General features: G+C 54.9%; 2 protein-coding genes across 3 annotated transcripts; one reads left to right on the top strand and one right to left on the bottom strand.

Moving 5' to 3' along the window:
• Nucleotides 1-20,839, bottom strand: ZMAT5 (zinc finger matrin-type 5). Of its 2 annotated transcripts, none has more exons than XM_065033918.1 (6): nucleotides 20,755-20,839; nucleotides 14,641-14,858; nucleotides 12,243-12,305; nucleotides 11,947-12,027; nucleotides 4,204-4,315; nucleotides 1-246 (listed from the first exon to the last, which is right to left on the bottom strand). In XM_065033918.1, exons 2-6 carry the CDS (start codon nucleotides 14,765-14,767, stop codon nucleotides 117-119), a joined length of 513 nt encoding a protein of 170 aa, XP_064889990.1. In that variant the 5' UTR covers nucleotides 14,768-14,858; nucleotides 20,755-20,839; the 3' UTR covers nucleotides 1-116. The 2 variants fall into 2 exon arrangements, with proteins under 2 accessions (XP_064889990.1, XP_005502941.1); XM_005502884.3 differs by having other exon boundaries at nucleotides 14,641-14,861; nucleotides 20,755-20,794.
• LOC135575653 (cytochrome b-c1 complex subunit 9) lies at nucleotides 20,815-23,637 on the top strand. Its single transcript, XM_065033919.1, has 2 exons — nucleotides 20,815-20,994; nucleotides 23,365-23,637. Exons 1-2 carry the CDS (start codon nucleotides 20,833-20,835, stop codon nucleotides 23,410-23,412), a joined length of 210 nt encoding a protein of 69 aa, XP_064889991.1. The 5' UTR covers nucleotides 20,815-20,832; the 3' UTR covers nucleotides 23,413-23,637.
• Nucleotides 23,638-23,985: the final 348 nt, after the last annotated feature.

Consider the following 23,985-nt stretch of genomic DNA (forward strand, 5'->3'; position numbering starts at 1 on the left):
TGCAAGGGGGGAAGGTTTTTATTGATATCAAAGTGTATATAAATAATTCTGTCCCTTTTATAAAGCGGGCGAGGAGATGTCCATCTCCAGTGCAGCCTCCGTGGGGTCCCGGCGCCTCAGCCCCACTGCAGGTTGGGGGGGACCGGCCACCCCCCGGGCGGGGGGGCCTGCAGGGACGGGGGCAGGTCCTGCACCGGTGGCCAGCCCGGTGGGTACTGGAAAGGCACTGGTTTCTCCGGCAGAGCACTGGGGAGGTGGGGAGAGGAAGGGATGTCTCAGTCTGCTAGCAAGGCACTGCTGAGGGGCTGAGCTTCCTCCGCTCACCCCAAAGGAGAGTTGGGGCAGCAGAGGGGGGTTTTGGTTCCCAGTGAACAGGTATCTTCATACACACCCCCCAAATCCAGCAGCAGGGGTGCTGCGTAACCACCCCCAGCCCATCCTGGCGGTTTTGGAACAGGCTGCCCAGGGCAGTGCTGAAGTCACCATCTCTGGAGGGTTGGACAGACGGACGTGAGGTTTTCAGGATATGGGGCAGTGCCAGGGGTGGGGGAACAGGTGGATTTGATGAGCTTCAGGGGCTTTTCCAACCAAAATGATTCTTAGTGCATGCTGCTGAGAAAGAAGGTGGGAGCAGAAAGGGAAGGGGGTTTGAGGGAGGGCCCAGCCCCTCGTGCCCCATCCCCTCCCAGCCCCGGCTGCTCCGCACTCTCCGCACAGCTGAGCTGGGAGAAGAACAAACAAACTAGCAGATGTTTCTTTCCCAGCACTGAATCCCGAGCCAGCTGTGCGCTTCCCAAAGGACAAGGACCCCTCGGAAATGGAGGCAGTGCCAACACACCGGGGTGTTTGCACAGAAGCACCCTTCAGCCTCCTCCTCCTCCTCCTGCGCACAGCCGGGAAACGCTGCTGCTCTGCCACTCTCCCTCCAGTTCACCAGTTGAGGCCACTGCAAACACCACAGCTGACTGAAGAAGTGCAAAAGCAAGAAGCATCTCACCTTGTCTCCAGCTGAAGAACGTGCTTGGCCAGGGCACGTTTAAATTCATGGGAAACACACCTTTTCCATTAATTCCTGAGTGCATGAAACACATTTGTTCTTCAACAGAAGCCCTCGCAGCAGCCTTCCAGCTTCTCAGGCCTCCACCTTCCATCCTGATGAATCTTTTTAATTGTTATGCCAGGAGAAATCTAATCAAACTCCTTTGCATAATGCTCTGGAGAAGCAGCACCCTCCTCTCCCTGCAGGGCTGATGCCGTGGCCCAAAGCCAGATAGAGCCGTTGAGAGCAGCGTTTTCATGCACACAGTCACCCGGTCGCTTGTCCCCTCAGTGGGGATTCTTCAGAGCCGGGGAGCAGGCAGGACTGCTGGGACACACACCAAGAGGGATATTTTTGGCTATGTCCAGGCAGGCAGTGGTTTGGTGGGCAGCAGGACGATGCCGCAGGGTGGAACAGCACAGCCAGCAACTAACGAGCTGTTCTGCGAGCAGCAAAACTAATCAATAGGGACGATGCTGTCTGGGTACCCTGTTCCCTGGGGTCTCATAAGATACAAGCGCTATCTGAGGTTTACTGACAGCTGGAGCATTCAGTGTGGCTGTCCCGTGGGGATTCTCCGCTGTCCAGCAAGGGTCAAGAACATTTCCTTTCCAAAGGCGTTAATGGGATTCTCCTCCTCTACCCACTTCCACGTTCATGAAACCTGTGGGATCTCACTCTCTCTGAGGTCTCAGCCCCTTTTCCGCAGGAAATCAGGGAGCAGGCTCCACGGCACATTCCCGTGCACCAACATGATCCGTTTCCTTTGGAAATCAGGTTAAAAATCAATCACGCCCTGGCAGAGCTCCACCGCTAAGAGAGCTCCGCAAACTCCGTCCAGCTCCAGCCCAGCTCTCCAGAAAGCAACGGCACAGCCTGGCTTTGAAAATACGCATCAGGCGGAGGCTTCCAAATGCAGACTGTCCCCGTGAGCCCGGCCAGGCCGGGAGAGCGGCCGCACGATGATGGGCGGAAGGCAGAGTGGCGATTCTCCATCCATGGGGCTAATTCAGGTGACAGGCAGGAACGGTGTTCGGGTCACTGCCTTGAAGAAAGTGCCACCCCTCAGTGGCCCACACGGCTGCTTTTAGTCCAGCATGATGGTTTCTTTGCACTGTGGTGTAGCTGGAGATCACCCAAGGCAGAATCGCCACCTGGGATCCCCTGCCAAGTATGAACAGCCCCAGCAGGGCAGAGACAAACTCAGCTGCGCTCACAGCAACAGCCTCCATCGCGCTTTGGGGATCACACGTCCCAGACCTCCTCCAGCCCAGCTCGAACCTTCCTGCTCGGTGCTGCCAAGGAGAGGCAGAGCTGGGGCTCCAGCATCTCCTTTTGGAGCCGATTGTCCCCGAGAGCATTTTCTCTGCCAGTTTGCACAGACTGATGGTCTTTACTGACAACACCAGCCACCGGGCACATTATCATCCCAAACAAATTCCCCAAAGCGGTGTTAGACCCTGCCAGAGGTTCTGCCGCATCTCAGGGACCTCAAGGACTGCAGGAGGGAGCTCTTTGTCCTTAGAAGCATTTTCAGGAGGAACACGGACTCCCCAGGCACCAGGGACCTGCCTAAACCTCTTGGCAGATGCAGAGCAACTTCTCTGGCAGCCAAAGTGAAACACACGGTTGCTCAGAAGGACAAGGCTGGGGCTGGAGAGCACAGGGGGAGAGGAGAAATGACAGGGCCAGGCATCGGTGAGGCCAGATGGAGGAAGAGAAGCTTTGAATAGCTGGCGTTTGGTTCCAAGAGATGGTTTTTGGGCCTTTGGGGGCAGAGGAGCTGGGCAGACAGCAACAACCCCACAAATCCCACGTCTTGGGGATGTTTGGATGCAGCGGGGACCAAATAGTTATGAATGTCTGGCAACTCCTCTAGCTATCTTCTGGAAGAGATGATCTACCCCAAAATCAAGGGATTCACAGGCAAGAGAAGCAAACCGGGGTGAATGAAGTGAGCAGGGGGTAGGAAAGTTACAGCCGTCAGCAAGCAGCGGGTGAAGAGCAGCCAGGCTGACGGATGGAGCGGACAGAAAGCAACAAGCCCAGACAAGCACCAGAAGGAAGATCCTGCCCAGGCCAAACACAGAGAGGAGGGGAGCAAATGGAAAAAGAACAAAAGAGAGATTTGGCACCTGCCCAAATGTCATCCAATTAAGCCTGCGGCACAGTCAGGTGAGGAAGGAAACAGCAGGCACCGGCAGGCACCCGAATCTGAATGAATGCTGCGAGGAGGAGCTAATTCCACCCTCTCGCTGGCAGGGACTGGCAGGGATGTGCAGACACAGGGCAGCAGAGGATGGAGGAGCTGTCAACAGATGAGACTAGGCTGCTGCCGCTGAGCTCCGGGCATTAGTAACTCAGCACCAACCTTCCAGACACGTCTGTGCACTCTGCAGGGAGCACAGGAGCTCTGCTCCGCCTGCCCGCCCTGGGGAAGCAGCCACAGGCGGCAAGGCCCAGCTTGTGCCCCTGCACATTGAATCACAGGGTCATTTTGGTTGGAAAAGTCCCTCAAGATCAAGAGTCCAACCATAACCCACTCCTGGTACTGCCCCGTGTCCTGAGAACCTCATGTCCGTCTGTCCAACCCTCCAGGGATGGTGACTCCAGCACTGCCCTGGGCAGCCTGTTCCAATGCCCCACAGCCCTTTGGGGAAGAAATTGTTCCCACATCCAACCTCAACCTCCCCTGGCGCAACTCGAGGCCGTTTCCTCTGCTCCTGGCGCTTGTTCCTGGGGAGCAGAGCCCGACCCCTCTGGCTCCAAGCTCCTTTCAGGCAGTTCAGAGATCAGAAGGTCTCCCCTCAGCTCCTGTTCTCCAGCTGAACCCCCCAGGTCCCTCAGCCGCTCCATCACACTTGTGCTCCAGCCCCTCACCAGCTCCGTTCCCTTCTCTCAACTCGCTCCAGCACCTCAAGCTCTTTCTTGGCATGAGGGAAAACACACGTCAAGTGTGCCAGACTGGATCTGTATGTGTATCTGTATCACGTGCCAAGAGCGCAGTGTTGAGAGGCTGAAATGACAGCTCAGGGTCCCATCAGGTGTCACCTCTGGTCACCTGCGCTTTCTCCTGCCCCACTCACACCCCTCTGGTGGGATCCCCAGCATCCCACGGGCCAGAAGCAGATCCAGCCCTTACGGATGCTCCCAGCCACCGGTACCTGTTGCTCTGAGCCATGCTCAGCCTCTTCGCCCTCCTCTCCAGCCAGTCCTCAATGGTGCCAGGCGGGACATCTGCTCCCTCCTGCCGCAGCTCCCTCGATCTCTGCTCCCCTGGTTCAGAGAGAGAAGGCCATCAGACATTCGCACTGCAGTCCTTTCACTCCATTAAACCCACTGCTCATTACCCTGCCTAGTTTCTTATGGCAGAGAGTTTGCAATTTGCCTGTGGCTGCCCCTCCTGCTCCTCCTCCACTGTCCCCACCTGCCATCTGATGCTTGGCCTCCTCTCTGGTGACAGCTCCAGCCAGCCAGAGCCAGGAACAAGGACCAAGCCAGCGAGCACGGCAGCAGTTTGGGCACTTGAGGGGAGTGTGACATCTTCCCCTGGGGCAGATCATCCTCATCCTCGCCTGAAACAACCTCCGCTGGCGCTGAGCCCTGAGCTGTTTCCAAAGACACATCCCCCCAGCTGGCAGGAGGGGACTCTGCCACCTCTGCCCGGCGAGGCAGGAGTGACAGGGACGTCTGTCCAGATCGATGCAGACCTGGCAGGCTGCGGGAGTCTGAGAGGTTCAGAGAGAGCGTACAGCCAGGAGACGGGACTTCAGAGACGCTGTCAGGTCTGGCTAAGGCACACGCTGTGTGATGGATCCCCAGCCCCTGCAGACGGGCGGGAGGATGTCACCTGGCCCCGCTCAGCCGAGGCGCAACACCAGAGCAGAGCACGGCCCAGGGAGAGGAACGCGTTCCTGCGTTTTCTCATGGAAGGTCAGAACAAACAAGGCAGTGCCAGCAGAAAACCTCTGGTGGCTACCCAGGGGCAGGGCAGCCTCATGTCCTTCCAAGGGTTCAACCTCACATGGGGCAGATGCCCCAGGCCCTGCAGCATGTCCTCCCCAGGCAGCAGGGCACAGAGCCAGTGGGGCAGCTCAGTGCTCACCAGTGGGCAGAAATCCACAGCTGCCCAGTTAGCAAAGCTCCCCAGTGCCCCCTCAGCACTGGTGACAAAGCAGGAAGGGACAGCTGGGAGAACAGGGTCCAGCATGAGTCCTTGACATGGATGACATGGTTGTGGTCCTGTCAGCACGTCAAGCACAGCAGGTGAAGAGATGCTGAGAGCTGCTACATCCCCAGCCCAGTGGAAAGTTCCCACCTAACAGCAAAGAGAACGTGCTACTCTGAAAAATAAACACTGAGATTAATGAAAAGGAAGCCGAGGCAGCTGTGTGTCATTCTGCTTTGTCCTGCTCATCAAAACTTCGGGGACAAGTGGTTTGGGGAACCCTGATCCCATTTAGAGACCAACCCGCCCACAGAGCCACCCGCAGCCGTGCCCACCAGGAGCCTCCTCCACACCTCCCCGCCATATGTCACACGTTTAAGGAAAATATTATACATTTCCAGACAGGGTGTGAAATTAATATCGCTTGGGCAGAGTGAAGGATCACTTCATCCTCATGGTGGCAACCAATTATTCATCTGCCTGTTGAATATTAATAAGGATGGCAGAAATGCGCTACACAATGAGCAGACGGAGACGGATAATTTGTCATCCGGCCTTTTCATCTGCCGCTGCTGGGAGGGGTGACGATGTGCTCGCTGCCACCACGAAGACAGGCTGCTGTGGTCCTGGTGCCGAGGTGCCGCTCTGCAACCCGCCAATAAGGACACGGCGGGAGACGGGACTGTTGGCGTCTCCTGCAGCTGTTCCCCAGGAGCAAAGCCCTGGCAGAGCTGTTTGGGGTCGAACCAGCAGCCTGGCCAGGTGAGGACACCGGGGAGGCCAGAAACTCCGTGTGGTGAGCTGGGCACTGCTGGGACTCAGGGTATCTGAATTCAGCTCCCAGGTAACCTTGAACCACGACCACCGTATTTCCCTTTGTTACAGGTTTCTCCATCTGGTAAGCCCCTGGGCACACCGCATCTCAACAAGGGGACAAGCACTGGTTGTGAGAGGCTTTAATGAGGCAAGGGAAAAAAAATCACAGAGGGATATCTCTCTCTTTTCTACCTACCACCGAAATCTCCTTTTCATCCCACTCCATGTCCCAACACAGACTAGACCAAAAACCACCAAAGTCTCTGGTTAGAGCAAGGAACCCCAAGGCCTAAAGTGCCCACGGAATCCAGCAGCCACAACTCGCTGTCTCGTCCAGAAAAGCTTCCTGGCTGCACTGGAACGGCTCCAGACTCAGGCTAAGCCCGCAACGTGCCCTTGTGGCCAAGAGGCCAATGGTACCTGGGGTGCATGAAGAAGAGTGTGACCAGCAGGTCGAGGGAGGTTCCTCCCCCTCTGCTCTGCCCTGGGGAGGCCACATCTGGAGTCTGTGTCCAGTTCTGAGCTCCCCAGTTCAAGAAGGACAAGGAATTACTGGAGAGAGTCCAGTGCAGGGACACAGAGATGCTGAGGGGTCTGGAGCATCTTTGTGATGAGGAGACACTGAGAGCTGGGGCTGTTGAGCTGGAGAAGAGAAGCTGAGAGGGATCTGATCAATGTTTATAAACATCTCCAGGGTGGATGTCAAGAGGACGGCTGTCCGCCTTGACTTCAGTAAGGTTGGAGGCCTGCAGTTCATGGGGTTCCCCAGGGGTCAGTATTGGGTCCAGTCCTGTTCACCCTGTCCATCAGTGACCTGGAAGAACAGACTGAGTGCACCCTCAGCCATTTTGCTGATGATACTAAACTGGGAGGAAGGCGGCAGCCCAGACCCCTCCCAAGCACACGAGCAGCGGCAGAGAGAGCCGAGGTCGATGGGGCCTGTGACACGAGCAGCTGAAGACGTTACCACCCCACGGCACAGCAGCTGGCTGCGAGAGCGCTCCTCCTCGTGCTTGTCGCTAACTTACACCAGCTGCCTACAGCCACCCCCAGCAGCGTCACTTGTACTCTATCAATCCCATGGACATACCGCAAACACTCGCCCAACCATGCCCTCCCTGTCCCCTCACAGCTCGGGCTCGCTGGGGCTCAGCGAAGAGGCTGCCTTGTGTCAATACTACCCGCAGAAGTGACGCCGATTAGCGGGGAGCCAATAACTTGAAGCGAGAAGATGGTAATTTGACAGTGACTTTTCCTGACATGACTCTACTTAAAATGACAGCCTGGCAGCGTCTCGCTGATGAATGATGCAGCAGATGCAGAGGGCTAATGCTTTGATGCGGGAACAGCTGGGAATATCCTCCCTCCCTGCTGAAGGTGGGAACTGTTGCTTCTTGATGAGTCTATTCTGTGGGGTGCAGAATTGCTGAAGCTGAACTAGGACACGCTCTGAGCTGTTACCAAACAGCGAATTGTCCAGAAATTTTCCTACTGAACCCACAAGACTAACACAAACAACCAGGTGAATTCCCTGCATCGGAAAGGCCGAGTGTTAAGAATAATGTAATGTTTCCTTTGGCTGTAATAAAAAAGCATCATTAGCAAAGGGAGCTCACTGACACTACCAACACCACTGAAGAGGGATTCAGGCACAGGTTCAATATTTACATGACAAAGAAGTGCCATCATGGTTTAGCAGTGTTGAAAAAAGTTGAGAAGGGCTTTGCTGTGGTTTAGGATGCAAGCCCACCCCTGACCATGGGTTAGCGAGCTACGGGATTTCTTCACACCTTTTTCTGTAGCACCTGGATAAGGGGAGACACGGGTGCAATGCAGCCTCACAGCTCCTCTGCTTCTGTGCCCGAGGAGAGCGGAGTTCAGCAGCCACCAAGAGACTGTCCGCTCCTACCCCGGCAGAGGCAGAGGTGCCCATCTCCAGCCCTGGCACACAAGGCTCTGCACAAAACACTGATTCACAGATTCACACAGAATCCCAGAATGTCAGGGGTTGAAGGGCCCTGGAAAGCTCATCCAGTGCAATCCCCCCATGGAGCAGGAACACCCAGATGAGGTTACACAGGAAGGTGTCCAGGCGGGTTGGAATGTCTGCACAGAAGGAGACTCCACAACCCCCTGGGCAGCCTGGGCCAGGCTCTGCCACCCTCACCCCCAACAAGTTTCTTCTCAAATTTAAGTGGAACCTCCTGTGTTCCAGTTTGCACCCATTGCCCCTTGTCCTGTCACTGGTTGTCACCAGAAGAGCCTGGCTCCATCCTCCTGACACTCCCCCTTTCCATATTGATCCCCAGGAATGAGTCCCCCCTCAGTCTCCTCTTGTCCAGCTCCAGAGCCCCAGCTCCCTCAGCCTTTCCTCACACGGGAGATGCTCCACTCCCTTCAGCATCTTGGTGGCTGCGCTGGACTCTCTCCAGCAGTTCCCTGTCCTGCTGGAACTGAGGGGCCACAACTGGACACAATATTCCAGGGCAGAATGGAGGGCTCTGGAGCTTCCAGGGCTCCCAGATCCCCAACCAGCCCAGGCTGCAGACCTGTCAGCAGCTCCCAGATGCTGCAGGTTCCGATGGGAAACCTCCAAAGACACTGACAACCCAGAGAGAGGCAGCAGGACCCAGACCCTGATCCATCCTGCACTCCATCACCTCACCCACAGCGGCTGCGATGCCTCATAGCACAAAAACACCAGGGCTGGGTGCTAAAGCACATGGGGACATTGACGGAGTGGCCTGACAGACAGGTGTGCTGGTTTAAATGGAAGCAAGTTAATTTTCTTCGTGCAGTTAGAAACCTTTTTCCTAGCTGGCACAGTCCTTGTTTGAACTTAGTGTGAGAACAAGAGATAAAACCCCAGGACAGAGTTAATGTTTTTAATTGCTCTGGTCTGAGAGCCATAAGAGGGAAGCACAGAGGAAGAGGGATGGATGGGGAAGAGCTTGACTGACATCCAGACTGACCAGCGAGAATATTCCAGCCCATTAGTGTCATGCTTCAGATTTAAGGCAAGTTGAGATCTTCTGTTTTTCTCTCTTTCTTCTCTGTCCTTGTTGGAGCTGGGACACAGGCCTGTTCAGGACTTTCTTTAGTCTGGCCTTTTGCTGTTTTTCAGAGGCCTCTGGGCCTTTCTGCCTTTTTCGCTTTTCTCAGCTGATAGGACTAAGTGCTGCTCCCTGGGACGGGCTGCTCGGTGCAGGCAGAGTTCATGCGGAATTGCATTGAGTATCTTTTATTTTATATCCTATTTCTATTATATTTATATATATTTACTAGTAGTGTATTAGCTGTCACAGCTCTAGCTCTGCCCAAGTCTCACCGTCTGCGACACGGGTGCTTTGGTACCCTCAGGAGCAGTGACATGTCCCCAGGTGTGGTTTTGGGTCCTCCCATCCAGGCCACTGTGTTATGGGCTGCGCCTCTTCTCCAGCACGTCCCGCTGAGCTCGTCCCTCCTGAAATCCCACCGAGCAACCTGAGGGCTCAGCAGATGACAATCATAGAATCATTCCAGTCGGAAGAGACCCTCAGGATCATCGAGTCCAACCATAACCTGATTCTAGCACTAAACCATGTTCCTAAGAACCTTGTCTAAATGCCTTTTAAACCCCTCCAGGGATGGTGACTCCAGCACTGCCCTGGGCAGCCTGTTCCTATGCCCCACAGCCCTTTGGGGAAGAAATTGTTCCCCACATCCAACCTCAACCTCCCCTGGCACAACTTGAGGCCGTTTCCTCTGCTCCTGGCGCTTGTTCCTGGGGAGCAGAGCCCGACCCCCCTGGCTCCAAGCTCCTTTCAGGCAGTTCAGAGATCAGAAGGTCTCCCCTCAGCTCCTGTTCTCCAGCTGAACCCCCAGGTCCCTCAGCCGCTCCATCACACTTGTGCTCCAGCCCCTCACCAGCTTTGTCACCTCCTTTGCACTCTCTCTAGTACCTCAATGTCCTTCTGATGATGAGGGGCCCAAAACTGACCCCAGGATTTGAGGTGAGGCCTCACCAGCGCTGAGATTTCGAGGTCTGTGTGATGCTCAGCTCTGCTTGGCTCACTCGGGATTTCCAATGAGCAACACCATGAGAGAGGCGAGCAGGATTTAACTCCACAACCAGGCAGTGCAGCCAAGGACAAGGCACCCTGCCGGCCCTTGGCCATCACTCCTTGAAGCCTAATTGTTTAATTTAATGTTTGACTTGGTAAGACAAATGCAAGGTTTCCAGGTAATCTCCCAGGAATCGGCTCTTTTGCTAGCCAATTCCCCACTTACGCCTGACCCATTTGACAGAAGTCAATATTCAATAACAAGCGTAATTGGCAAAGAAACCCGCTCGAGCGCGGACGAGCTTGCCAGCCTGTCCCCGCGGCTCCGCGCTGCTCCAAAGAGCTTCCACTACCCTGCGATAAACGGCTTTCAATGACGGAAACAGGCTCCTGCGAACAGTCTGCTGTCCTCTGCCGCCTCTCGGGAGCCCGGCACATAAACCCCGCAGCACAGAAGGGTCGGGAGAGGTTCTGCGCTAGGAGCGAGGAAGAGGAGTGTGACCGCCAGCCGGCACTGCCGCCGCCAGAAGGACGAGCTGGGGAGCTCGGCTCCGCGCAGCCCAAGCAGATGGGTTTTATTGACTGTCAGCGTGGTTCAGCGATTGACTCACAGAGCTCGGGGACTCATGGACTGACTCAGCAACGGCGAGGACTGGGATAGCTCTGGAGTGGTGCCTTCCTCCCGCTCCCCAGAGCTCTGCCCGCCCAAACCCAATCCTCCAGAGGCCAGGACGGAGTCTCTACCCCACGCACACCCCAAATCTCATATGTATCTGTGTACACACACACTTTCAACACTTAAGCCTGGCTTAGCCAGACTATCGGCAAAACAGCTGGTGTGGGTGCAAGAGCTGCTCCGAATTTGGGCTGTGTCCGGAAAAGCATTGCAGCAGGTTGATCCTTCCTCTCTGCTCTGTCCGGGTGCTGTGTCCACTGCTGGGCTCCCCAGTGCCACAGAGACAGGGACATACTGGAGGGAGGCCAGCACAGGCAAGAGACAACGGGCACAAACCAAAATACAGGAATTTCCATTTAAATATTAAAAGAAAAATATGCATTTGTATTGCAAAAGTGGTCAAACACCAGAACAGGTTGCCCACAGGCGTTGTAGAGTCTCTACCCTGGAAGATATTCCAAACACAACCGGACATGGTCCTGAGCAGCCTGCTCGGGTTTACCCGGCTCTGAGCAAGGCGGGGTTGGGACTGGATGATCTCCAGCGGAGACCTCAACCCTTCCCTAAGCAAAGAAACCGATAGGGAAAACAGAGCTGCCGCCTCTTTTAGGGCAAGGAGGTGCTATTTCCAGAATGAAAAAGTTCCAAAGTGCTCCAGAGAGTCACAGCAGAGGAGCAGCTGCCCCTTATCTTCTGCCCAAACTTCAGTTCCACCCAAAGCCATGTGAGAAGGGGCCGTTTCTGGATTCAGGACCCCTGTCCTCTCCTCAGGATAACTCAGCTGACAGCAGGCGAGCTCTTCCCAGGAGTGGAACCAGCAGATCCCAGGTAATGTCAGAGAGGTGGGGGGAAATCAAAGCCATAAATTTAAGGGGAAGTGATGTACCAGTGCCCTCTGCTGCTGACAGTTTTTATTCCCTGACTGAACAAAACCCCGAGGGCTCAGAGAGCCCCCTCTGCTTCAGACACTGCTCAGCAGTGACAGCATTGCTCAGCTCCAGGTTTGTGCCTGTGCCAGGCGATCAAGAGCAGAAAGCATCTGAGAACCTGCAGCTCTCCAGCCACGCTACAGGCTCAGGAGCCAGGCAGGAGGGATCCACGGGCAGGACAGGACCGCAGGCTCTCGCTGCACAATCCCTCACGTGCCCCTGCACAGCCCGTGCTCCCCCTGCTCTGACACCCCCATTCTTTTTTGAGGACTCACCCTTCACCTGGGCGCTCAGTTTCTCCAGGTCCTGCTCTGTCATGTGGGAGAATCTGCAGCTGGATCCAAAATCACACTGGCCTGGAAGGAAAGCCAGAGAGCCCCGTGAGAGCCACGAACACGAGGTGCTCCCTTCTACATGTGCATGCAAACCCAAGATCACTAGGCCCACATGCTGGACACAAAGCTCCCTCCACCACAAACACGCATCCCAGGGCTCTCCAGAACAGCCTCGGGCTGGCTCACGAAGGAGCTGCTGGAGCTCAAGCCGTTATTTCTACCTCAGAAGAACTCACCCGTTAGCAGAAACTTCCGACAAGGTTTCTTAGTTTGCTCCTCTTGCAGGATAGCGGCAGCATCTGAAAGAGATAAAGGACAGACCACAGAACAGGTTAAAGATCTCTTGCACAGCTATAGTCCATCACATCATGGTCCCAAACAGGCCAGTTGACTAGTGGGAGGCCAAGAACTTAAGCCACTGATAAACTGACTATTAACAGTCCCTATTTGCACCCCTGGCTTCAGCTTTTCACCAGCTTGCAGATATCACCTTCTCTGCTTTCTGTTTCATGCTTTCTCCCCATCCCAGCTGGGGAAAAGCAGCGCGACAGAAAAGCAAGGACTCTGCAGCACTTCTGGGCAGCAAAGACCAGGCAGAGGCACAGAGCTCCCAGAGAAGCTGGACACTACTGAAATGGTCCTTCTGGTCCACCGCCTGGAGATGTCCTGGGCAAAGTGAGCCCAGACACAGCAGCTCCTGTGGAAGAACCAGCACTGGCTGATGCCAGGTCAGAGGGTCCGGAGACAAGAGGAGATGAACCCTCTCATCAGGGATGGGATGAGGAATTTTGTCAGTTAGAGGGAAATCAAAGGTTGCAGCCTGGTGAGAAGTGCTAGGTGACCTGTCACACCAGCACTGACCCAGCCAGAACTGGGCTGGGGCTGTTGGCCCCCACACTGAGAGCCTTTCCAACCCCCCTGTTGCGTTCAGCAGGGAGCAGAGTCACCCAGAGCTCTGCAGAGCCAGGACAGAACACAGCCCACAACTTCTGACCCTCAGGAACCAGGATGAAGCTGAGGAACACACAGGCAATGCTGTCACAACCAGTTTAACCCAAATTAAGCCTTTGCTACGGCCAAAATATACAGTCCTGCTCTCAGGACTCTGGACACATATTCCCACCATATTTTTTGGGCCAGCTGACCATGAGTCACCAGTGTGCCCTTGTGGCCAAGAAGCCAATGCTACCTGGGGTGTGTGAGGAAGGGTGTGACCAGCAGGTCAAGGGAGGTTCCTCCCCCTCTGCTCTGCCCTCGGGAGGCCACATCTGGAGTTTGTGTCCAGTTCTGGGCTCCCCAGTTCAAGAAGGACAAGGAATTACTGGAGAGAGTCCAGTACAGGGACACAGAGATGCTGAGTGGTCTGGAGCATCTTTGTGATGAGGAGACACTGAGAGAGCTGGGGCTGTTGAGCTGGAGAAGAGAAGCTGAGAGGGATCTGATCAATGGATCAATAGCTCAGGGTGGGTGTCAGAGGATGGACCAGACTCTGGTCAGTGGTGCCCAACGCCAGGGTGAGGGGCAACGGGCACAGACTGAAACACAGGAGGCTCCATGTGAACATGAGCAGAAACTTGTTTGCTGGGAGGTGCCAGAGCCTGGCCCAGGCTGCCCAGAGCGGGTGTGGAGTCTCCTTCTCTGAGACGTTCAAACCGCCTGGACCCCCCTGTGTGATCTGCTCTGTGACCCTGCGTGAGCAGGGCTGGGCTGGGGATCTGCAGAGCTCCTGCAACCCAGCCAGCCTGGGATCCTATGGTTCTAAACCACATGTAACTGCATGGTGAGCCAGGTCAGAGCACTGAGCTGGGTGAGAAGGCACCTGCTGAACAGGCAGAGGACACAGGACATTCCTCCAGCACATCCCAACACAGCCTCCAGCGCAGAACTCTGGTCCTTCCTCTGCCAAATCCCCAGCACATCCAGCCCTCCTCCTCTGCTCCTTGGCTGAGGCAGGTTTGAACATTTAGGGACATGGTTTAGTGCTAGATTTGAGTTATGGTTGGACTTGATGATCTTAAGGGTCTCTTCCAACCAAAAGGATTCTATGACTCTGTACCATGCTTTGTGCTGCTTCCCCAACCCTCTCACCCTTCTGGGATCTCCAGTCAAGTGGTCACATCCTCAGCCTTTCTCATGGCCACCCTCAGAACCCAGCGCAGGGCACCGCTGCCAAAAAGGGTGCACGGCCAGCCTTCTCCATCAGCACACACACACACACCCATTTCCATGCTCCTCGCAAGTCAGAAATCAACTCTGGTTTGCAGAAGCCATTAACTCACCTTCAGAAACCCCAACTCACTTTGTTCTCTCACGTCTCCTGTCTCGGATTTGCCCGTGATGCCAAGAGAGCTTTATATCCCACTCCTGTCCTCAGAAACAACCTTCCTATCTCTTCCACCTCATTTCAAGTCCCAGCTGACGTCTGCAGCTTCCCCTTCCCACATCCAGAGACACGAGGATTTTGCCTCTGAGACCGCTCGACAGCAACACCATCAAGTCCACAATTTACCGGCACAGACAATGTGAACACAAATCATCAGTGCAGATTTATTTTATCTATTCCCAATGCCCCCAGATCCCATCCATCAGCCCCCAGGCCCAGAAAGGGAGCGGCGGACGGTCGGTAGGACCCACCTCGGAATAAGTCATACCAGGCTCTCTTGGCCCTGAGATGCTGCACTCCATTGAGGTGTTTCTTCCTGTTGTGAAGGTTGTCCTGGAAGGACCTGTCACAGTAGTCGCAGAAGTATCTCTTCCCCATCTCTCTTCTGGCAGAGCAGCATCAGCGCGGCCTGGGAACCATCAGCCAGCTCCTCGGCACCCGGCGACGGATGATCCAAGATTTACAGCGCCTGCTTCCAAAGAAGAGGAACTCAAATCATTTAGGGCTGGCAGACAGAGGAAGAGGCGAGACCCAGCAGTAAATATTCTTGTCCATCAGGGACTGGCAAGGCAGTGTCTGCTGCATATACATGGGGGAGACGGCTCGGATCTTCATTTCTTACCATTGTTACCCAAAGCAACAACAGCTCTGCTGAAAGAAATTTCCTTCCCTGAGCTCAGAGCACCCAAAACAGAGACCGTGGAGAGCCAACAGCTCCCAGCACCACAGGAGATGCAGCAGAAACCATCCAACGTTCAAACAGAAGGAATTAGAGGTCAGAGCCTCCACCTGGGGCCCCAGGACCAGGAGCACGGGGCTCCCCGAGCTGCCATGCAACAGGGAGGAAATTCCCCCATGTCCATCTCTACAAGGTGAGGAAGAAACTCAGGAGCTCCTCAAAGATGCTAAACCAGCTGCTCTCACCTGTACTGCACGTAGGAAGCTGCAACGCAAACCTTGAAGGACACATCGCTTCGTTCAGTTCATCTATTCACTGCTGTGCATCAAGGACTGCCCTCCTCATCCTCATCCTCACCCTCCCCAGCCTGTGGCAGCGAGATGTGTCACCACCACTGAACACACTGCTTGCAAAAACTAAAACACAACAGCCTTACAGGCAGGAAAAAACAACCCCCAGCTCCACAGCCACTGAAATCAGCCTGGAGGTGCCAAATCCTTCTTCCCCAGGGCAGAGCGGCTTCTCACACAAGTATTTGTGGTCCGGAGGCTCTGTTGTGGGGGGCTCGAGAAGGACCAGGACAGAATTCAGGCGCTTTCATCTGTGCTGGGCCTGGAGTAGCTCCCGGTAGGGCAGATGGGGTGTGTGGTTCCGTGCAGTGCTGTCCCCACCTCGCTGGAGCTGGAAGTTCTCTCCTGAGTGGTGTAAAGGTGCCTGATAAACACTGAAGATGGATGCACCTGGAGATAAACTCCTAAAGCAATTCTCCAGTTTTTGACACCTTGACAGCCAAATGCTTTTAAAAAATGGCACAGAGACCAGCGCAAGAAGTCAAGACTTTTATAAATAAACCAGGGTCAGAATCAATCACGGCCTCCCTAATGATTCCTCGGAATTGGCAGGGAGAACAGCAACACTCGACCCCTCAGAGCCAAGCATGCTGAGCTCAGCCCTCCCGCCATCCATCCATCCCTCCATCCATCCATCCATCCCTCCATCCATCCATCCCTCCATCCATCCATCCCTCCATCCATCCATCCCTCCATCCATCCATCCCTCCCTCCATCCACCCATCCCTCCATCCATCCATCCCTCCATCCACCCATCCCTCCATCCATCCATCCCTCCATCCACCCATCCCTCCATCCATCCATCCCTCCATCCATCCATCCCTCCATCCATCCATCCATTCCTCCATCCATCCATTCCTCCATCCATCCATCCATCCCTCCATCCATCCATCCCTCCATCCATCCATCCCTCCATCCATCCATCCCTCCATCCATCCCCTCACGAGCAGCCGTGCCAAACTCCCTTCCTTCCTCCTCTCCCGAGAAACGCTGCTTCAAAACCAAACCCCTGCAAACCTTACAGGCCTCACACCACAGGTTCAGATGTAACCCCCTCCCTCCACATCCAGCAGCCTTCAATGGAAACATTTCCTCATTTTGCTTTTTTTGAGTCCGCTTGCAGACATTCACACTGAAAGTAAAAACATTCCGAGATTCAACTTAATTTCAAATCTCTTCATTTTAAGGTATTTTCATAGAGTCATAGAATCATTTCAGCTGGAAGAGACCCCCAGGATAATTGAGTCCAACCATAACCCAACTCTAGCACTAAAACCATGTCCCTGAGAACCTCGTCTATGAGCCTTTTCAACCCCTCCAGGGATGGTGACTCCAGCACTGCCCTGGGCAGCCTGTTCCAATGCCCCACAGCCCTTTCTGGGACGAGTTTTTTCCTAATATCCAATCCAATTTTTCCTAATATCCCATTTTTTCCTAATATCCAATCTAAACCTCCCCACACCCTTCCTCCTTCTCCAGGTGAAACCCCTCATTGACAGGCAGTGATCAGCCATCCCTCCCCAATGTGACCACAAACTGCATCTCCCACATCCACCACCGGCCCCAGCTCCTGCTCGGGAGGGAAACTCAGCTCTGCAGGGCTTGAGGTCTGAAATTGTCTCTCTCCAGCCCACAAAACCAACCCCAAGTGCTGCTTAACGAGCATTAAGCCGTAGTTTTCTCGCATCCTTCACTAGCTCATCCCAGGGTTTTGTGGCCGGCTCTGTGGTGGGGCTGCAGGAATCCCCAGGGAACGCTCGTACCCGGCGTCTGACCCACCAGCGGGCCCTGCTGCGGCTTTTCACTACGAACAACATCCCCTTTCCGCATCTTATGCCGCTGCCTCCCAAAGTTTCTGGTGACATAAAAGCTTCTCGTTTCAGCCGCCGGCTCCTGCGCCTCCATCTCTGCAGAAGCGGCTGCTGGGAACGGGGAACACAAATGAGATTCCGCAGCGGCCCCACACGCGTCCGCACAGCTCTCGATGGGAATTCTGCCCGCGGAAGCTCGGCAGCAGCCAGCCTTTGAAATCATCTTTCGAACTTTGCCTTTCATCACCCCACCGGCAATAACTGCAGAAGCTCCTTCCCCCTCCCTCCCCAACACCAAAAAGCTCCTACAGACTCCAGGCAGCCCCGAGGTGCCGGCTCCCAAATTCTCCCGGCAATTCCCATCGCAGGGGACGAACGGAGTTAAAAAAGGCAATTAGAGGAGCATCAGATTCTCCCAGAGATCGCCCCCTCCAAAGATTACACTGAAGACTTATTTCCATCTCTTTAAGAATTCAATTGCGTGGATTATCTTGGCTGGATTCTGACAACTCTGCGGTGCTTTGCACTGCACTGGTACGTAGGAATAAAAGGCACTTCTGAGCGGCGCTGGATAACCTATTTCCATCCTCCCAAAAGGCTCCAACAGTAAACAAAGAGCATTATTCAGCTGCAAACAGAGATGTTTTCTAATTAAATCCATGCTAGTCATTATGAAATACAGTAAATGTAGCTGCTCTAGAAAGAACTGCTTCAGCTTGGCCATTTCCTCTTAACATCTCTAGACCCTAATTTGCAATTGAATTCAGGCGAGCAGACCCCTGGACCCACGGGCAGCCAGAAATGGTTTCAGGCGGGTTTTGTACCAGCTTAAAAGTCTTTCTGCATAAATCGAACTACAAAATAAAATGAAACAAAAGCCAGGGCTTTGTCTTTATCTTGATGCTTAAAAGTATTAACAAAACACCTCCTCTGCTTTGAGCCTCTCGGAGCGATGTTTTACAAGAAATAGCACGTTCTGGGGCACGCGCAGGCGTCTGGCTCATCCAGCCGAGGTGTTTGGTTGAACTCCAGGCAAGATCTCCCGTGCACCAGCCCCTTTCCCTCCTCGAACTGCTGCCGAACGCCGCCCATCGCGCTCTGCCGGCCACACGTTTTATTTAGGACTCTCCGGGGGTCCTTCCACTGGTTTCCCTGAGTTGTGGCCAGAGGGATGGTGACCCAGAAACCAGCACACGACGGTTGTTGCCGAGGTGTGGGTGTTTTCCCCACGCCGACCCCTGAGAACCGCTGGGCCCTGACCCCGATTTCCTGCTGCCTCCAGCCCAGACCTGGGGCCGTTTCAGCCACTTCGGATACCCTGATGTGAACTCCATTAAATCCAAGTGTCAAGCTTATGATATTCAGCTGCCAATTTAAACGCGTTCATATCTCTACGGGAACACGCCAAACGCTGGCAGTTTGTCAGCACCTTCAGGACAGACGGACAGATGCTGATTTCCGTGATGCCCTGTGTAAATCCAGAGCCTCCAGCTTGGTTCAGGATTAAGATCAACCTGAGTATCACAAGCCCAGCCCAGCTGCAGCAGTTTATGGGCTACTGGGGAGATTTGTCTTAGAGACAAACCCGAACAGTTAATATTGAAAAATAATAATAATAGTAATAGAGTTTTTCAAAGGGAGAACACTATGCATAGGGCACAGGAATATGTCAGGCACCTTCCAGCCCCTGTCCAGGCTGCCAGCACACCCACAGGCTCTGCCCGACCCCAGAAACCCCACGGTAGCTGCATGCAGGGAATCAAACATAAATAAATTAAGAGAAATGACTGTGCAGCCAGACCGTGCACTCCTTCTGAGCAGTCGAGACAGATGACAAAGCGAGTGTCACTTGAGGATCTGTTCTGAAATTTAATGTAGATGCTGGTTTAACAACGACCATGCGGTGGGATGACTTCAAGATTCCCCTGCCCTGTCATCTGTTCTCCCTTTCTCAATCCAAAATGTATGTCACTCCCATCAGTGCTGGAGCCACCCCGGGACCCCTCTGACCTCACTAAGGTTAAACAGAAAGAAAAACACAAAGAGAAGGTGGTAAATGGGAACGTTTCTGCTTCAGTTATAGAATCACAGACGGTTTGTGTTGAAGGACCTTCCCAGCTCCCCCAGTGCCCCCCCTGCCATGAGCAGGGACATCTTCACCAGCTCAGGTTGCTCAGAGCCCCGTCCAGCCTGGCCTGGGATGTCTCCAGGGATGGTTCATCCACCACCTCTCTGGCCAACCTGGGCCAGGCTCTCACCACCCTCAGGGCAACAATTTCTTCCTCATGTCCAGCCTGAATCTCCCTCCTTTAGTTTAAAACCATCAGTCCTTGTCTTATCACAACAGACTGCGCTCAAAAGTCTGTCCCCATCTTTCTTATGGGCCCCTTTTAAGTCCAGAAAGGCCGCACTAAGGTCTCCCAGGAGTTTCTCTTCTCCAGCTGAACACCCCAGCTCTCCCATGTGTTCTGCCACAAGGGCCACATTGGGCTCATCGTGAGGTCCCTGGAGCTGCCACTCAGGCATCCTCTGCCTTTTATGGGCCACAACACCCAGCCCAGAGCACAACAGTGACACTCACTGCCCTGCATGAAAACACCCCAATTGCCTCCACCCCCCCCGAGGTGAGAGCAGGGGAGGACACTAATGCAAAACCTTCTTTCTTCTCTGCTTCACCCTCTGCAGGTCACCCTGGCAGGGGGGGCTCCTGCCCCAACAAGGCCCCTGTGGCTCCACAGCCAGGGCCCCCTCTCCCTGCCTTAATTTGCTGAAGCTGAAATGAGGCCAACTGTGTGGATTTCAGCTCAAAAAAAGCAGAAAATAAAGACGCAGGGTACCCAGTGGAAGCTGCTTCAGCACACGGGGCACAAGGAGAGAGTGGGGATTCAACCCATGGACCCAGCAGAGAATCACAGAATCATTTTGGTTGGAAAAGCCCCTCAAGATCATGGAGTCCAACCATAACCCACCCCTGGCACTGCCCCATGTCCTGAGAACCTCATGTCCGTCTGTCCAGCCCTCCAGGGATGGTGACTCCAGCACTGCCCTGGGCAGCCTGTTCCAATGCCCCACAGCCCTTTGGGGAAGAAATTGTTCCCCACATCCAACCTCACCCTCCCCTGGCGCAACTTGAGGCCGTTTCCTCTGCTCCTGGCGCTTGTTCCTGGGGAGCAGAGCCCGACCCCCCTGGCTCCAAGCTCCTTTCAGGCAGTTCAGAGATCAGAAGGTCTCCCCTCAGCTCCTGTTCTCCAGCTGAACCCCCAGGTCCCTCAGCCGCTCCATCACACTTGTGCTCCAGCCCCTCACCAGCTCCGTTCCCTTCTCTCAACTCGCTCCAGCACCTCAAGGCCTTTCTTGGTGTGAGGGGCCCAGAACTGCCCCCAGGATTGGCGGTTTGGCCTCCCCAGGGCCCAGCACAGGGACGGTCACTGCCCCGGGCCTGCTGGCCACACTGTTCCTGGTAGCAGCCAGGTGGCCTCTTGTCCCCTGTCCCACTGTTCCGTGTCCAGCCCGTCCCGCACTCACCGCCGGTCCCCGCTCCGCCGGCGCCGCCTCCATCCCCCGGCACCCCCCGCGCTGCCCGTGTCCGTGTCGCGGCCGCGCATGCGCAGAGCGCGCGGGAAGATGGCGCTGCTGCGGCAGGCGTACGCGGCGCTGTTCCGCCGCACCTCCACCTTCGCCCTCAGCATCGTGCTGGGCGCCGTCCTGTTCGAGCGCGCCTTCGACCAGGGCGCCGACGCCATCTTCGAGCACCTCAACGAGGGGGTAAGGAAGGGTGGGGACGCGCCGCGGGCCCGCCCGGGGCTTAGGCCTGGGCCTGGGCCTGAAGGTCAGCGCGGCCCCGCCTGGGCCTGCACCCCGGGCTGCCCCGGCTCCCCGGGCCGGAGCGCGGCCTTGCCTTCCCGGGGAGGCCCCGAGCGCCGCGGCCGCGCTGCCTGTCAGGGGAGGCTTTACTGGTGTTTCCATACGCTTGTTAGCGGTGCCCAGTGACAGGGTGAGGGGCAACGGGCAGAGACTGAAGAGACTGAGAGCTGGGGCTGCTGAGCTGGAGAAGAGAAGTTGAGAGGGATCTGATCAATGGATCAATAGCTCAGGGTGGGTGTCAGAGGATGGACCAGACTCTGTTCAGTGGTGCCCAACGCCAGGGTGAGGGGCAACGGGCACAGACTGAAACACAGGAGGCTCCGTGTGAACATGAGCAGAAACTTGTTTGCTGGGAGGTGCCAGAGCCTGGCCCAGGCTGCCCAGAGCGGGTGTGGAGTCTCCTTCTCTGAGACATTCAAACCGCCTGGACCCACCTGTGTGATCTGCTCTGTGACCCTGCGTGAGCAGCGCTGGGCTGGGGATCTGCAGAGCTCCTGCAACCCAACCAGCCTGGGGTTGTTCTGTGTGTCGTGGTGGTTGTGGTCAGGGCTTCAGCGTGTTCTCAGGCTTCTGTGGCTGTGGAGTAGCTGGGGAAAAGATATCGAAAGGGGTGGAATGCAGGAAGGTTAAAATGAATTGAGCTTGCTCTGTAGGTCCAGAGGCGTTCATCTTCCCGGTCTGCCCAGAGCACAGGAGGGTGGCAGCTGGGGATGGGCAGTGCTGCCGCTGTGCAGGGGAACAGCATCTGCCATGTCAGGTGTGAATGTGAGATGAGAAAGGTCAAGTTGTCTTTATATCTCTACAACTGCCTGGAAGGAGGTTGTAGCACGGAGGCTGTTGGTCTCTGCTCCCCAGGAACAAGCGCCAGGAGCAGAGGAAACGGCCTCAAGTTGCGCCAGGGGAGGTTGAGGTTGGATGTGGGAACAATTTCTTCCCCAAAGGGCTGTGGGGCATTGGAACAGGCTGCCCAGGGCAGTGCTGGAGTCACCAGCCCTGGAGGGCTGGACAGACGGACATGAGGTTCTCAGGACATGGGGCAGGGACAGGGGTGGGTTATGGTTGGACTCGATGATCTTGAGGGGCTTTTCCAACCAAAATGATTCTAAGTAGAGCTGTGACACGATAACTGGATACTGAGTCACATGGGCAGGTGATATAACGGCTTCCAGGGCAGATGAGGTGATGCAGCACAGGCCCTAAGAAAAGGCAGGAGGTGCTGGAATTTCCATCTCGCAGACAGTACAGAAAATACTCAGTGTGTTTCCCATTCCCACGTGCAGCACAGCGATTCCCTTCCCTGTCCTGCAGCTCCGATGTGCCTTGGGTCCCTCAGGGCACCCAGGATGCAGTTTCACAGGGGAGCCAGCTCATCTGAATGGCTTTGATGCTGCAAAGAGCTGCCCCGCACCTGCCCTGACTGCAACAGCTGCTCTTTGGCCTCCTGAATCAGGTTGTGAAACCAGCAGAAAGCTGATACTACACAAGGTGACAGCCGCAACACCTTGAAGTCACTCACCAGGGGCTGGGTGAGCTGAGAAGATACAGTAAAGACCAAGAGCAGGGTCCCTGTCTCCTTTTTAGCAACAGTAACTTGTAAAACCTCACTTAAAACCACATTTGAATGTCAGCTCACAACTCCTTTTTTTAATTGTAGCATTTTATATGCATTAATGTTTTCTTAAGCAGGGTTTGAGAACAGAATTGTGGAGAATGGGAGCTTGTTTTTGAAACTCTATTGTGTCCATCAAACAGCACAGCACGCACTGAATGGTGTTTCCCTCGGTCCCGCCTGCACCAGCAAATTTCAGTGCCTGGAGCAGGATTGTTTTCTGCATCCTGTGTCTCCGGGAGCAGAAACGCTCCTCCGGCCCGAGCGGAGATACTCTGTGGCTCCCAGGCGCAGGGGCTGCGGGACAGCAGCAGTTCCGTCCAGTTCTGCTCTGAAAGCCCAGGGGTCCACGTGCCGCCTGCTCCGCGGGCAGGGCGAGCGTGGGCTGGGGCTCTTGGCTGCTGTTGCTGTTCCTCCCGCGTCCCTCGTGCGGGACTCGCTGCGGCAGAGCAGGGTGAGCCCCGGGCAGCAGGGACACACAGGGTGACAGTTCCCAGCCTGCCACGGACCCTGCTGGTAACCACACGTGTTCTCCTACAAACTGTTCTTTCCCCTCTTGCTCTTGGGCAAAGTGTTCATGGTAGCTTGCATTTTAAAGTGAAACTTTATCCCAGGACCACTTAAAAACTAAGATCGTTGTTTGGTTTTTGTTTTACATACAGAAACTGTGGAAACACATCAAGCACAAGTATGAGAGCAGTGAAAACTGAAATGCTCAGCAGCAGGATCCAGCCTGGGGTGGCAAAAGACACTGCAGAGAAGGATCTGCTCTCGTGAAACTGGTTGCATCAAAATGGGAATGGATTCCTGATTGAACAGCTCCGAGCCAGGTTATATCAGCCACCTACTGATATGATGTAAGCCTAGATGGACTCAAGGAGTTCTGCTGCTGTACTCAAACTTACTGTGTTAAAATAAACCATTCTTGGTCCATGTCTCCTGCCTTTGTGTTCCCCTGACTTACCCTTTGCCCTGCTCGTAACTTCTTATCTAGGAGACAGAGGACCCTTCAGTAGGGCCCTGTACAGCAGCTTCAACATGCTGTAAGAAATCAAACTCTGTTTGAGATAATGTGAAAGACTTGAAAGCATTTATACAGCTGCAGGTTGCTGCCACTGCTGATGGGAACTGAGCAGAGGGTGAGGAGCTGCCTGCGCGCTCCAATCTTGTCCAAAGAAAAGGGACTTGAAATCATTTACATCTTTGATGCAGGTTCCTAGCCCGTCATCCTGCCGCAGCGCAGGTGCTGCTGCCGGCCCTGCCATTACCAGTGCGAGAAGTGG

The sequence above is a fragment of the Columba livia genome, chromosome 17 (genome assembly GCF_036013475.1).
Source record: "Columba livia isolate bColLiv1 breed racing homer chromosome 17, bColLiv1.pat.W.v2, whole genome shotgun sequence".
NCBI lineage: Eukaryota > Metazoa > Chordata > Aves > Columbiformes > Columbidae > Columba > Columba livia.

Excerpts from the sequence above, each read along its gene's own strand:
- ZMAT5 (XM_065033918.1), bottom strand. The coding sequence starts at position 14,767 with ATGGGGAAGAGATACTTCTGCGACTACTGTGACAGGTCCTTCCAGGAC. Across the intron at positions 12,306-14,640 it reads CTGGTATGACTTATTCCGAG|ATGCTGCCGCTATCCTGCAA; the intron begins GTGGGTCCTACC and ends TATCTCTTTCAG. Across the intron at positions 4,316-11,946 it reads ACTGAGCGCCCAGGTGAAGG|GGGAGCAGAGATCGAGGGAG; the intron begins GTGAGTCCTCAA and ends TCTCTGAACCAG.
- LOC135575653 (XM_065033919.1), top strand. The coding sequence starts at position 20,833 with ATGCGCAGAGCGCGCGGGAAGATGGCGCTGCTGCGGCAGGCGTACGCG. Across the intron at positions 20,995-23,364 it reads TCGAGCACCTCAACGAGGGG|AAACTGTGGAAACACATCAA; the intron begins GTAAGGAAGGGT and ends TTTTACATACAG.